The sequence below is a fragment of the Bison bison genome, unplaced genomic scaffold (assembly GCF_000754665.1).
Source record: "Bison bison bison isolate TAMUID 2011002044 unplaced genomic scaffold, Bison_UMD1.0 scf7180017864221, whole genome shotgun sequence".
Lineage (NCBI taxonomy): Eukaryota > Metazoa > Chordata > Mammalia > Artiodactyla > Bovidae > Bison > Bison bison.
This window is the reverse complement of record NW_011494793.1, coordinates 1,274,968-1,288,392: the sequence shown is the minus strand read 5'-3', so window position 1 is coordinate 1,288,392 and position 13,425 is coordinate 1,274,968. Positions and strand designations below refer to the sequence as shown.

General features: G+C 57.9%; 2 protein-coding genes across 2 annotated transcripts in view; both read right to left on the bottom strand.

The window, feature by feature from the left end:
* Positions 1–597: 597 nt before the first annotated feature.
* On the bottom strand, positions 598–3,562 carry USE1 (unconventional SNARE in the ER 1 homolog (S. cerevisiae)). Its single transcript, XM_010845610.1, has 8 exons — positions 3,404–3,562; positions 3,039–3,088; positions 2,839–2,917; positions 2,600–2,752; positions 2,069–2,081; positions 1,641–1,668; positions 1,043–1,217; positions 598–798 (listed from the first exon to the last, which is right to left on the bottom strand). The coding sequence occupies exons 1-8, from the start codon at positions 3,542–3,544 to the stop codon at positions 616–618; spliced, it is 822 nt and encodes a 273-aa protein (XP_010843912.1). The 5' UTR covers positions 3,545–3,562; the 3' UTR covers positions 598–615.
* Positions 3,563–5,309: 1,747 nt separating this feature from the next.
* The window catches only part of MYO9B (myosin IXB), a 113,869-nt gene continuing 105,753 nt past the window's right edge, over positions 5,310–13,425 (bottom strand). Inside the window, exons 31-40 of the mRNA XM_010845675.1 lie at positions 12,527–12,754; positions 11,922–12,114; positions 11,429–11,557; positions 11,059–11,164; positions 10,656–10,787; positions 8,642–8,765; positions 8,107–8,154; positions 7,629–7,775; positions 6,837–6,960; positions 5,310–6,716 (exon numbers count right to left, since the gene is read on the bottom strand). Of these exons, the coding sequence (XP_010843977.1) occupies positions 6,301–6,716; positions 6,837–6,960; positions 7,629–7,775; positions 8,107–8,154; positions 8,642–8,765; positions 10,656–10,787; positions 11,059–11,164; positions 11,429–11,557; positions 11,922–12,114; positions 12,527–12,754 (1,647 nt within the window). The 3' untranslated portion in view covers positions 5,310–6,300. The remainder of the gene's footprint in view (positions 6,717–6,836; positions 6,961–7,628; positions 7,776–8,106; positions 8,155–8,641; positions 8,766–10,655; positions 10,788–11,058; positions 11,165–11,428; positions 11,558–11,921; positions 12,115–12,526; positions 12,755–13,425) is intronic.

The window sequence follows — 13,425 nt, the reverse complement described above, 5'->3', positions numbered from 1 at the left end:
TGTTATCGCAAAATGCATGTTGTGGGTGAGGGGCCCGGTGCCACTCTGAGTTTTCAGACATTTCCTTTTCTCTAATTAGCAGCTTGCTAATAGGTATATAACTTCTTGCTGAAAACTAGCAAGTTAATAAAACTTTATTACACAAAATTTCTGAGCGGTCAAGCCTTGTCACTGGCTCTGGATCAAATTCATCTCCTCCAGAGGCCAAGAATCCCGGCGTTGTTCATAGCTCAAAAGAGACAACTTTTCAACCCTTCCTACAGGCTGACCTCCAGGCATGGGCCCACTCCTCCCCAACCCTCCACACCTTACCTTGACTCCACAGGAATGTGTTTGGCTCTGACTCCATCAGATTGGGAGTTCTTGGGGCCCCTATGGGCCCTGCCTTATCCAGTGTGAAGTAGGTACCTGGGGGGCGGGGGGCAGAAATGGGAGGCAGGCTTGTGACTCACCTCCCCCAGCTGCCTGACCTCCTTCCTCCCCTGGTCCTGTACTCTCTGCAGCTCTCATGGGGCTCCAAGGGCCTTCCCATCATGTTGCCAACCCCAAAAGGTATCACCCCGGGACAGGGTGGAGGGCAGAGACAGCACAGGTGACACAGGCCGGGCCAAGTCTTTATTTGAGTTTGGGCATGATGCGGATGAAGAGGATCATGCTGATGAAGATGAAGCAGACGACTATGAGCATGGCCCAGAGCAGCCAGTTGACCGACTTCTGTGTGTGCTGCTCCAGCCGCTCGGATTCCGTCTTCAGCTTTTCCAGGTTCTGGTCAGCCATCTTGAGTGAGTGTGACAGGGTCTGTGGGTGAGGCAGGGGGAGGTGTCAACAGGACTGGGTCCAAGTGTTGCCTCTTTCTACTGCAGTGGGGTAAATCTATACTTCTTGGCCCTTGCTAGTGCTATTTCCTCTTCTGGGAATGCCATTTTTGACTTCTGCCAAACTCCTATTCATCCAGCTAAGTCCCAGCCATAGGGACCTTCTTCTGGGAAGCCTTCTTTGATGCCCCAAACCAGAGGCTCTAAGGTTCCCAGAGTCCTCATACCTGGTTGTCCTTCTTGATGACACTCTGGGCAGCCAGTGTGTTGGTCTTGAGGCTCCGGGCCAGGCCGAGCATCTCCTCTGCCAGCTTCTCCTGGAGGTTCTGGTGTCGCTGCAGGACAAGGTCTAGCTCGGCTGCTGACTGCTTCTCATCCCTTGGTGTGGGCCCTGATGCCCCACTGACCCCACAGATGGGTAGACCAGTGGGTATGAGATCAGGGGATGGGGGAAGGAGGGAAGAGACCAACATGTTTTCAAGGGACCTAGAGGTTATAGTTCCAGCTACCGCGCTGCTTGGGGTTCTTTCTCCTTTTTCGCTTTGGCTTCTGGGAAAAGCATCCTCAGAAGTGGCTGTTCGTTAAGTGTTTTTTTTTTTTTTTAAATTTTATTATTATTACTGGCTGCACCGCTCAGCCTGTAGGATCTTTTTCTCCAACCAGGGATTGAACCCGGGCCCTTGGCAGTGAAAGCACACAGTCCTCAGTACTGGACCACTGGGGTTCCCGATTGGTGTTTAGATGCTCGTGGTTGTGCTTTAGTGGTCCAAGCTTTGCCCAACTCCCCTCTCCCCACAATGCTGCCCAAGGGCTGAAGATACTCACGTTCTCTTCCTCACATCCAGTTCAGGCTCTGAAAGCAAAACAAGCCAAGCAGGCAAAAAGGAAGAATTGGTTTGCTGTTTTCCAGTTTACTGACCATTGCCCGGGATGTGTCTGCTACTCACAAGGCCATTTCCCATTCTGTCTGTCGCACAGCACGTGCAGGAAGTCTTCCTCATCAGGGCTCCCCCAGGCCCCAGGTCCCCCCTCTAGCCAGCCTTAATCACTTGGGCTGGGAGTGTCCAATTCTGTCTCCTCTAGGGCCCCTTCCTCTGTCCTGACACCCCCTTCAAGTATGGTAAGGCCCCTGGGCACAGTTTCCCCGGGCTGTGCACACCCTGTGGGAGCCAGGTTAGGCACGAGGGATGTGGGGCACTAAGAATACATATATGTCCCAGGCCTTGAGTCCTGTTCTGCTCATGCTGTCTCACCTTCACTAGAGTCCTGTGGGAAAAAAGGAGAGGCACAGAATCACCAACCATGCCATGCCCCCAGACCTGTCCTTTCTGCTTTCAGAAACTCCCCACCCTCAATCAGGACCCTGGACAAGTCCTATGACCTTTGAGGCTCAGTTTCCTCATCTATAAACTGAAAACAAGGGTTCATATTTTGAAGGGTATTTTTCAGACCCACAGAAAGTGCTCATAGAAGTATCTGTCATCCTATTTCACAGCTGAAAAAACTCACTGATGTGTGGTGAGGCGGGGCCAAACCTTGCTTCGGGCCAACTCTGGGGCTTTTAAGTGTAGATGTGCCATTTTTGCTTTGTACCAAAACTCTTACTAATCTAGTAAAGCCCTGGCCACGATGCCTGTCTGTTGGGAAGCCTTGTCTGATGGTCCGGGTCCTGTCTGTTGGGTATCCTAGTCCCTGCACCGGAAGTGTTTGTTGTTCTGGCCACCTCCATGCACAAAGTCCTGTCCCCAACTGAAGTTTTCCCGGGACTAGGGAGGGAGCCCTACCGTGCCTAGCAGCTCACTCCGCATTTCACTGGTGTACCGAGCCCGTGACTGTAGGTGCACTGTCTTCGTAGCGGGTACCCGTTCCCTTGCTGTAGTTGGTACTCGGCCAGGGGCCAGGAACTGGTTGGCTAGTGCCTTCTCTGAGGAGGAGGTCTGCAGAAGCGGGAAGGGAGCAGTCACCAGAGGGGCAGGCCCCAGGTGAGCATGACGGTTGACCAGGCAGAAGTGCCCCTGCTTACCAGTTTCTCTGCCTGCAGCATTCCCTTCAGAAAATCTACCTTCCGAGAATATTCATTGAGTACCTCGGAAGCCGGTTTGCTGGAAGGGGAGAAGAGGAAAAGGAAAGCCTACTGTGCCCAGTTGAGGGGAGGTTCTTAGCGGGAACTTGGTCTCCAGTAGGAGACTCAATTTTGAACCACTTGTGGCCGCTTGCACTCACCTCGCCTGTGCTTTCAGGGCCTGCAGCATGTCCTCGAGAGCTCCCACGTACTGGGGACAAAAAGGGGGGGGTGTCAGCCCAGTCCTCCCCCCTACCCCGACATCCTGCTTAGAGAGATCAGAGCCAACAAGGGGCGAGGCCAGGATGGGGGCGGGGTTGAAACAGGAGGAGCCAATTGTCAGGGGGAGGGACCAGCTGAGCCCCAGGGAGAAGGCGGGAGAGCAGCAGGTGGACGTGGCCGGAACCAACCGGAAGGGGCGTGGCCACGCTGGCTGGCGAGACGGGGGACTCGGGCCCGGTGGCCTCTAGCTGCGGGGACCACTCTTTTGGATTCGGGGTTTACGAGGAAACACGAGATTCCCTACCTTTTCTAGACGCCACTCGTCCGGGTCCCGTTTCTCCGCTGCCATCGCCTCGCAGCGGCACAGCAGCCGCACCAGGTTCAGCTCCAGCCTCGACGCTGCCATCACCACCCAGTGGTACTCCGCCCCTTCCGCCGGCGCCATCTTAAGAGATGGCGGAAGTGCCCTCCGTGGCCTCTTTCCGGTCGGAAGTGCCCTGTTCGTTTGCTGTCCCATTCATGTTTAGGGTGGCGGAAGTAATGTCTTCTTTCAATGCGAGACATCATCCCGTCTGCATTTACTCCGGGATGAACCGCTTGCTTATTCTTGTGAGCGTCTTGATCCTTCCGGAAAGGTTGAAAGGATCAAGTCCTTCGGTGCCGGAAGACCCACATGCAAAGCGTGAAGTGCTCATTACTCCCCCTCCTCAAAATTCGTACCCTTCTCTCCACTCCTTCCTGAGTTTTTCCCACTCTGAGCCTTCTGCATCCAGGCAGCCTTCTCTGAATTCACGAGGAGAGGCCCTGACCTGGGATTTAGGAACCCAAGACTTAGGGGCTATTATTTCCGGTCCCAGCCCTGACCCTGACTCCACCTCCCGTCGTAGCCTTTTGCGAGTTTCTTAACTTTTTCTGGACCTGTTCCCCCTACGGTCTGGCAGTGACATGAGCTAAACCTGGGAGCGTGAGGTGTGGCTGGGTCACCCTCAACGCCCAGACCCCCGTGGACAGAACCCCACCCGCGTCCTCAAGAAGTCAAGGCCTCTTGTTCGAGTCTCCTTCTGTGGGCCCTCCGAGTGAGGATGGGGACATCATAGGGGCTGAAGTCTGGTGTACATCCCTCAACTATCTCCCCATCCTTCAGGTTACCTGTGTTCAGGTCACATCAGTGGCCTTGGTGCCCTGTAAGTACCGTGGATGAGTCTAAACTCAAACTCAGGTTATTGATGGGGTGGCGGGCTGGGGGTGGTGGTGCAGGGGAGCGGCTCTAGAGCCAGACAGGGCTTCCCAAGTGGCTCAGTGATAAAGAATCCACCTGTCAGTGCAGGAGACACAGGAGACTCGGGTTCGACCCCCGTGTCAGGAAGATCCCCTGGGGAAGGAAATGGCAACCCACTCCAGTATGCTTGCCTGGGAAATTCCATGGACAGAGGAGCCTGGTGGGCTACAGTCCATGGGGTGGCAAAGAGTCGGACATGACTGAGCACACATCCAGACATGCATGAACCAGACAGGGCAGGGTCTGAATCCCAGGCCACCCCATCCCAGCTGTGTGGCCTTGGACTAGACCACCAACTTCAGCATGTGCCACTTAAACTCAGGTCTGTCACAGTCTCTTAACTCCCCCACACCTACAAACCCCATCTGCCAACCAATTACAACTGCCGATCTGGTTGCAACCTGGGAGCTTCTCTACTGGTGGTGATGGTGGTGGTGCTGTTGCTTCAGGCTCTAGTGGATCCACCAGGACTGACTCCCCACCCCACAAGGCAGATGACCCCTTCAGCTGACATTTAAGCCCCTGCTGGGTAGGGGCTAGGTGTGACAGGAGGCAGCTCCCAAGACAGCAGGCTCTCCTCACTTCATGTGACTCTACCATAAGCTGCCTGCTTCCTCAGCTTTCTGGATCAATAAGAAGCACTTCCAGGGATTCCCCTGGTGGTCCGGTCAAGCTTCCACTGCAGGGGGTGTGGGTTTGATCCCTGTCAGGGAACTAGGATCCTATAAGCTGCATGGCACAGCCAAAAAATAAGCCCACCTCACTTGTGTTAAATTCCAACAGGACTTGGCTGGAGGAATGATGGAAGTCCTCCCAGACAAAGGGGCTCAATCCTTGCTCTGCACCATCGCCATTTTTGGCTGAGGCTGCATGTCTGACCCCCGCCCCCACCCTTGAGCCTGTCTGAGTAGGAACTGAATACAGACACCTCTTAGGCACTTTTTCTTTATTTCACATGGCCTGTGGGTGTCTCTTGTCCCAGACCTGGCACCGTGTGTCCAGGTGCTGGGAGAGTGGGCTGAGCCTGAGAGGGGAATGCCCCTCTCTGCAGATGCCCAGACTGTCACTGTAGATTTGCAGAGACATACAAGCCCAGGCCTTGCCCTCCCCACCCGTGAACGGTCCTGAGTTACGGGCTCCTGTTCTGCCACATGGGGCGGGCAGTGCCAAGGTGGTCTTCTCTGTCCGGGGCACAACAGACCGAGGAGTGATGGCCACATTCGCGTATCCCTGGAATAATGTGAGGTCTGTGGTGCCTGGAGTGGAGGCTGCCTACCACCGTGTGTCCTGGCTCTAGCCAACAGTCTTGATCACCACGGAAGGCTCCACTGTTCCCTTGAATGGGCCAGATAGCCACTGGCCGGGCCGCAGTACAGGGCAGTCAGGGGCCACAAGTGTCCAAACCCCTCATGCAGAGTCCTTGCCCTCGGCCCCCTCAGCTGTCCCTCAGCGTGGGTCTGAGCCTCCGAAGCTTGGCGGCTATGTGGGCTTGCTCTGAAGACTCACATCCAGGTTATAAGGAAGATGCAGGGAGTTAATATAAAAGTTTGTACATACACATATAAAAACAATTTGGTCTTCTGTTAAGGCTGTTACAGTTTAAACTTATGTAAACCACACACAAAGAAACAGTGACCTTGAAAACGTACAAAAGGGGAGCTGGGAGATGCTGGGCTGCCTGCCATGATTCGGTGCTCTGATCGGGCGCCTCCGTGTGACGTGGGGGCTCAGCAAGGGTGGCCAGGCCTCAGCCAGCCTCTCCCCGCCTGAATTCACTTGGAGCCAGTGCCCACCTCACATCACTCTCGGAGCTTTCCATTCTGGATCCTTCTCAGATTGCTGAATGCTGGCTCTGGAGCTCCGGTGCCCAGCTCGGGGACTGGGCCATCCTTGCATGTGCGGATGCTGGCAGCTGAGGGCCCTCAGCCATTGGCCTGGCCCGAGGAAGAGGGCAGGCAGTAGGTTGGGGGATCCGAATACCTCCGCTTGGCCCCAGGCGGCCGATCATCCTTGTCCAGGGGCTCCTGAGGGCCCTGAATGGGCAGGTGAGTGCCTGGCGTGATATACACGGAGTGTACCTGGTCTGGGCGGCGGGCCGGTGGCTCTCGGCGCCTCACCATGGTGGCAGCTTCCTGGATACCAGGCGCCCGGCCAGGGAGATAGGAGGGCAGGCCAGGCGGAAGCTTGATGTTGGCCGTGGGCATGATCGGGGTCCGCCGGGGGGTCTTCACTCTGACCGTCATGAAGGACGACGGCCTTCGTCGAGGAGGGGCGGCCGCCTCGGGGAGGGGGCTCGGGGTGGGCGCGCCGGGGCAGGGGAGAGCAGGCGCGGGGGGCCCTTTTGAGAGACAGATGGCAGGGTTACTGCAGCTTCAGGACCGGCAGATGGACCCTCGCCCGGGGGCCTGCTGGGTGTGGACACGGGAAGGAAAAAAGCAGACTCTACCTTAATACTGACCTTCGGAGGCCCCCCGCCCAGCCCGCTCTTCCAACAGGCTCTCGGTGCTGGCCGATGTCTCTGAGTCCAGGTTCTCCTCATCGGAGCCCCGAGGGTCCAGCTCTGGCAGCCGATATGTGATATCCTCCCTGGGGATGAAGGGGGCACAGTGTCCAAGGCTGCTCCATGGTGAAGGACTGCCCCGTGGAAAAGTGCCAGGCCAGTAGGGGACAGAGTAGGTTATTCTGCTCCTTGATGGGACTCTGCTCCCTAGCATCCCAAACCACACCCCACCCCAGATGCCCCTGGCTCAGTGAAGTTCATGTGAGCAAAGGGTCAGATTGGAGGGAAACCAGGCATCTGTGACTTAGCTAGCGAGGAGTTTCTGTCTCAGGACCTTAGCACATGCTGTCCCTTCTGTATGGAGTGCCCCAGCCTACTCCTAAGGACAGGGTGCCCAGGTGGCCCGGATTACACCCGACCTCCTGGCATAATTTGTCAACGGCATCTCTGTTCATACTTCCACCCTGACTGGACAATAAATTGGTGGATCACCCTAGCTGAGGCCAACTTTAGGTTCAGGCATCATCCCCGTGTCCTCTCCTTTCCCTGTGGACCACCATGATGGCCAAGTGGGGGGTTTAAACAGTCCTAGGCTGTGTTATAGGACAGCAGTGCCCCAAGATTGGACCCTGGACCACAGGGCTGAGCCTAGCCCATCAACCTCCTAACAGCCAGACCCCCTCTAGTGGAGGGGCCAGTGGACGGAGACCAGATAGGGCAGCTGAGGGTGGTGAGGGATCAGAGCGACACTTGCTTCTCCTCTTTGATGGACTGGATCCGCTCGATTAGGATCTCCTTCTCCCGATCCTCATCGCCACCAGCTGCTTCCTCCTCCTGCAGCACCCCCAGCTCCTCCGGGCCACTGCTGCTGCTCCCCCGGGCCTTGGGGTTCTTCATCTGCAAAGAGATGCAGCATGTCTGGCCAGCCCCTCTGGGTGCTTGCAGATGGGGACAGGGTGGTACGAGCAGCTCTGGGGGAGGTTAGTTCTGACGTGGAAATCTAGGCTTAGGCTTCTCTGGGGATCATGCGGGGACCCAATGGCCAGTACTTGGCTGATTAGTTGTCTTCAGCACAGGCGATCAGCAGGCAATGAGGTTTCCCCAGCATGCACTTCCGGAGGTTAGGACACGCTCGGCCTATTCTACGAGGACCCTAGGGGCCAAGAGGAACCCCAGCATGCACCGCACCGGGAGACATGTGAGGAGGATGGACCGTAGGTGTACATACCAGGACCCCCTCATAGGGAGACGAAAACCCCAGTTTGAGAGGCCATGGCTGGGGGAGAGATGAAGAGAGGGTGACCACACAGGGCCACGACCAGGCCATAAGTGTTAGTCATGGGCATAAGGCATGTCTGACTGTGGGGACAAGGACAGGGTTCTCCCACAGGAGCCTGAGACTGGCCCCTTATCCTCCTTTCCGCCCCCCCACCCTAAGCCTCTTCTGCTGCGGGTGTTTCCCTGTGGGCGGGGCCTAGGGTTGTGGCTGGAGAATGACCAAGAGCCCTACCAAGTAGGTGACAGGTTTCTCCCCCACTGCTGAGAGGAACAGCCGACCTTGAGGCTGGTCTAGGATGGTGGTCTTTTGGCCGAGGTGAGGAATTGGCCCCTAACCATGCTGCCACGAGGCCCCAGGTCAGGCTGACTGTGGCCAAGGATGTGTGCTGGAAGTGTGCGCTGGGCAGACAAGTGAGACTCCGCCCACCGCCCAAACCCCGCCCCGCCCAGCTCCACCCACCAGAGCCCCGCCCAGCATAGCTCACAGCATTCTGGCGCAGCAGAGAAAGCCTTCGGCAGGCCATGCTCTCAGCAGCCTCCAGCTGGCTGATCTCCTCCATCTTCACTTTGTACTTCCTCATCTGTTCTTTGATCAGCATCTCCACGCACCTGTGGAGAAGGCTGCTCGGCTACCGGCCCGGGATGGGGGCGGGGGATGGCCAACGTGAGGGCCCCACATCTAGAGAGATGCTGGCCAAAGACTGGGGCATGGTGGCTGAGACAGAGACCCAGAGACCAGGCAGGGCCACAGGCAAGGCTGTGGCTCCCATCGTGGCCCTGGTTCACTCACTGTGTGATCTCGTGCAGCTCACCCCACCTCTCTGAGCCTGAATCCGTCTAAATAAGCCTCCTCCTTTGAAGGAGGAAGTAGAGTACCATGTGGGCCGTTTACCCCATGGGCTGTAGGCAGCTGGCCCCAAGGGCTCTAGAAGTCAGCTGTGACCCAAGACACATCTGCTCAGTGGTCAGGCCAGCCTGGAATGGTTGCTGGCCGGTGGAATGGTCAATACCAGGGCAGGGAGGGCATGGTGGGATGGGATGGGGTCAGTTTGGATGGAGAGGCAGTCAGGACAGGTCCCCTACTGTCAATCACAGATTAAAAAAAAAAAGTACCAAGTTATGTGCTGGAAGAAAATCTGTCAACACCACAGGGCTGCCCGCATAGTGTCAGGGCCTCAGCGGGCTCTCCCCTCTGCCTGCCAGCTGCTGTTTATGCCTGGGGGAGTGCACGGTCAGGCACAGCCCTCAGGCCTGCCTGTGTTCGCCTCGTGACACCACTCTGGGTGACAAGCTCTTCCTTTTACAACTCACCGCCTAAACAGTGTCTTCTTAGTGATGGACGTCTGCTGGCACCCTTCTGAGTCCTTTTTCTTTCATTCATTTTAATTTTTTATGGCCATACTGTGCAGCATGAGAGATCCTAGTTCCCTGACCAGGGATCGAACCTGAGCCCCTTGTGTTGGAAGATTGGAGTCTTAACCACTGGACTGTCAGGGAAGTCCACCCTCCTGAAGAACTTTCTGAGAATTTTGAAGATCATTTGTTGGGAAGAAGGAACCTTGAGACTATTGCTCCTTTTTGCTGCCGGTTCCCACTGCTCCCAGAGGCTGGGAATGTGGGGTTCACCATCTGTCCCTCACCCTGGACTGGGGATGAGGCATTTCTCCCCGGTTTTTGGGTTTTCACCCTCAAAAGAACTCAGGAGTGATGCTCTTGCTGCTGGAGGGGAGATGCTGCCAGGCCTCCTCCTGGGTCTGGACGTGTGTCAGCCTCAGGATGCCCCCACAGGGCCCGGGTGCTTCCTGCCCTTGTCTGTCACAAGAGCACTGTTCGCCCATCACAGCAGCCAGCGCACATGTGGACTTTGTCAGGATTTTGGGTTTAGTATGACTTCCTACATGACTTCAGAAGAAAAGAAGGAAGGGTAGAGAGAGCAAATGAAGTCCATGTAGGACCCCAGTGCTCAGGACACCTCCTGGGGTAGTGGTGGTGGTTTAGCTGCTAAGTCGTGTCTGACTCTTTGCAACTCCACGGACTGTAGCCCGCCTGGTTCCTCTGTCCATGGGATTTCCCAGGCAAGAATACTGGAGGGGGTTGCCATTTCCTTCTCCAGGGGACCTTCTCCACCCAGGGACTGAACCTGTGTCTCCTGCATTACAGGGGGATTCTGTATTCAGTGAGGAATCAGCGAAGTCCTCCTGGGGGCGGGGTGTGGTGTGTGTGTGTGTCTGTGTGTGTGTTTGGTTGCACTATGTCTTAGTTGCAGTACATGGGATCTAGTTCTCTGACGAGGGATCGAACCCGGGCCCCCTGAATTGGGAGTGCAAAGTCCCCTGGGGTATGTTCTTCTGAGTTTTTCTCTGCGGGCACATTTACATGTTACCGAGGCTAGGCCATCCTAGGATTCTGGAGCAGGCTGTCCTGTTCAGTTGTGGGGTCCCTGGCTGGGTTGCTCTGGGTGTGTGTTGGGGGTGGGGGCTGCCCAGTCCTGGCACTCACGTGGTGATTTTGAGGACATCCTTCATGCTGATCAGGGGGTCTGAGTTGTCGGGGCATCGCAGGAGGCAGGGTGCGAAGATGATGGCCAGCGCGCTGGGTGACATGCGGTTCACATCCTCGAGCAGGGCCACCCTGTGTGGCAAGCGGCAGTTAGGGGGTGGCTGCGGGGAGACCCCAAACCAGAGTCCAGAGGCTGGGGGGGCACTGTGGGGAAACTGCTGCTGCAGGTGGGAGGTGAGAAATGCTGGTTTCTGCGGGGCGGAGAGAAAGGTCCACAAAAAAGCTGGACCCCCCAACACAGGCTCATGCCTTGGCAGGGAGCCACCCCCAGAGAACACTACAGCGGGGCTCTCGCTGGGACCCCACTCCCCAGACAGCCAGCAATTAGGGCACGGGCACTTGCTTGACCAAGTGGAAGATGAGCCGCTCCAGGGAGTTGTGGTTGGCTTCTGGCAGGTGCTCCAGGACGGCGTAGATGGCAGCCAGCTGCTCCTGCTTCTCTGGGAGCTCTAGGAGGGTCCCGGGTGTCAGCGCCTCGTGGCCCCCACTCGATGGACCCCAGGGCGCCTGCAGCCTCCCACCATGTAGGGCCTGGGGCAGTGTGTGTGGCAAGGAGGCAGGGCCACAGAGCGGTCCTGGGCCCAGCCAAGGCCTCGTTTTCTCAGCTGGGGAGACGGGGGTCCCTCCTCCCTGACTGGCCATAGCCGAGGCTCAAGCCTCTGACCCCTGCCCTCGACCAACCGCCCGCCCTCACCACAGTGGTGGGGACTCACCGACGGCATGGAGGAAATCACCATACTGGGCGAAGGTCATGAGGGGCTCAGGCAGCTCCCGCAGCCACTGCTTGAGCACCCCGGTGATGGCGTGGATGGGGAAGTTCTCCAGTTTGACTGCCGTGGGGTCTGCAGGGTGGGCGCACGGGCCGGTGAGCGTGAGGAAGGCGGGCGGGCTGAGCCTGGGGCCCCAGGTGGCGCCCTCCCGCCCTTGACACTTACCTGGCTCCGTCCCCTGCCTCCCCCAGCACCCACCTCCCACATGCATGCTCAGTTGTTCCCTCGAGTCTGACTCTTTGTGACACCATGGACTGTAGCCCACCAGGCTCCTCTGTCCATGGATTTCCCAGGCAAGCATACTGGAGTGGGTTGTCATTTCCTTCTCCAGGGCATCTTCCTAACCCAGGGACGAAACCCAGGTCTCCTGCACTGGAGGCAGATTCTTTACTGCCTGAGCCACCAGGGAAGCCCACCCACCTCCCCCAGCACCTACCTGTCTGCAGCGCCTGCCGGAGCTCCCTTGTGCGGTTGGCGGCACCCGACTTGCGGTAGAGGCCCTCGGTGTACAAGCCGTGCATCTCCACGTGTTCCAGAAGCTTCTCCAGCACGATGGGCACTGAGACCTTGTCGCTGGTCAGGCTGTCCACGCACACGCCAAAGTGGCCCGACTCAGCGCCTGGATCAGTCTGTGATGGGGAGTGGGACGGGTCAGGCCTGGGCTGGCTGCCTTCCCCGTCATCCCCTGGGCCTCCTCTGTGGCCTCCATCCCTCCCTGCCCCTCATTCTCCCTTGCAGACCCGCCAGAGGTGCTGGGCTGTGGAGGTCCCTTGACGGCCGCTGGCAAGGGGTCTCTAAGTAAAGTGCCGCAGTGCAGCACTGAGGACCCCACCTCCCCTGTGTGCAGGGGGAGGGGGAGTGGGGCCGGGGTCTGAGATGCGCACAAGCCCGCTCCCAGCTTTGGGGGGGGCCCAGGGGCTGACAGGACCAGCGCCCCGCCGCCAGCTCTGCGCTCTGGCCTGATGACCAGCCTTTCCCCCACATCTCTCAGGACGGCCTCCCTCGGGTATTCTGGGAAGTTCCCAGCCTCGGTAGGCTCACCTTCTTCCCGCACACGATGGAGCAGGCCTGAATCTTGTGCATACACTTCTTGTGGCAGGTGGTCTTGCACACTAGGAGGTCATGGCGGGGGTGGTGGGAGAGGGTGGTCACCAACAGTGCCACAGGGACTCGGGGTCCTGCGGCTGCCTGTCCCGGGGTCTTGGGACAGTGACAACCACCTAGGCATTTATTATGGACACGAGGTGGCAGGCTCCTCACACAGGCCGAGGGGAGAGGAAATTACCCTGGCCTGGAAGGAAAGCCAGCCCTGACTGGTTCTGGCAGGAACACAGACGTGCTAGAGGCCTGTCTGGCCCGGCCTGGGCTTCCAGGGGACGACTGGGTTCCCACCCAGGCTTGGTCACCTCCTGGCTGCCCGACTGGGGGCCAGCTGGGTCATTCTGGGCTGCACTTGTCTCTCAGGGTCCCTGTGGGGACTGACTGGCCTTGCCTGGCACATGAGGAGGGGCTGGCAGTTCAGGCAGTGAGGGCAACAAGAACAAACACGGCCCAGGGGGACTTGGCCAGGTGGATGTGCATAGGGGTGGCTGCGGAGTTGGGGGAGGCCTTGGGGTCGGCTGAGGACCGGCCTCTGACCAGCACGACAGTAGCGGTGGGGTGTGAGTGGGTGAGGCGCGGCCTCACTGCCCCGTGGTGAGGGGCACTGTTCTTTTTTTCTGCGTATTTATTTTCGGCCGCATCCTTTGGTATGTGGAACTTCCCTGACCAGGAATCAAACCTGTGCCCCCTGCATTGGAAAGGCGGAATCTTAACCATTGGACCACCAGGGAAGTCTGGGGGCGGTGTTCTGAAAAGACTGGTCCTGTAGCTGGGCTGAAGCCCCACAGTGAGGGGCTGGGGATGCAGTCGGGGCGGGGGTCAGAGGGTGTGGGGCGGGC

What these genes read in the sequence shown, in the direction of transcription:
- USE1 (XM_010845610.1), bottom strand. Translation starts at nt 3,544, where the DNA reads ATGGCGCCGGCGGAAGGGGCGGAGTACCACTGGGTGGTGATGGCAGCG. An exon ending in TGCTGCAGGCAGAGAAACTG is followed by an intron (nt 2,753 to 2,838) that starts GTAAGCAGGGGC and finishes CCGCTTCTGCAG; the next exon opens with ACCTCCTCCTCAGAGAAGGC. An exon ending in CTGGATGTGAGGAAGAGAAC is followed by an intron (nt 1,218 to 1,640) that starts GTGAGTATCTTC and finishes CTGTGGGGTCAG; the next exon opens with TGGGGCATCAGGGCCCACAC.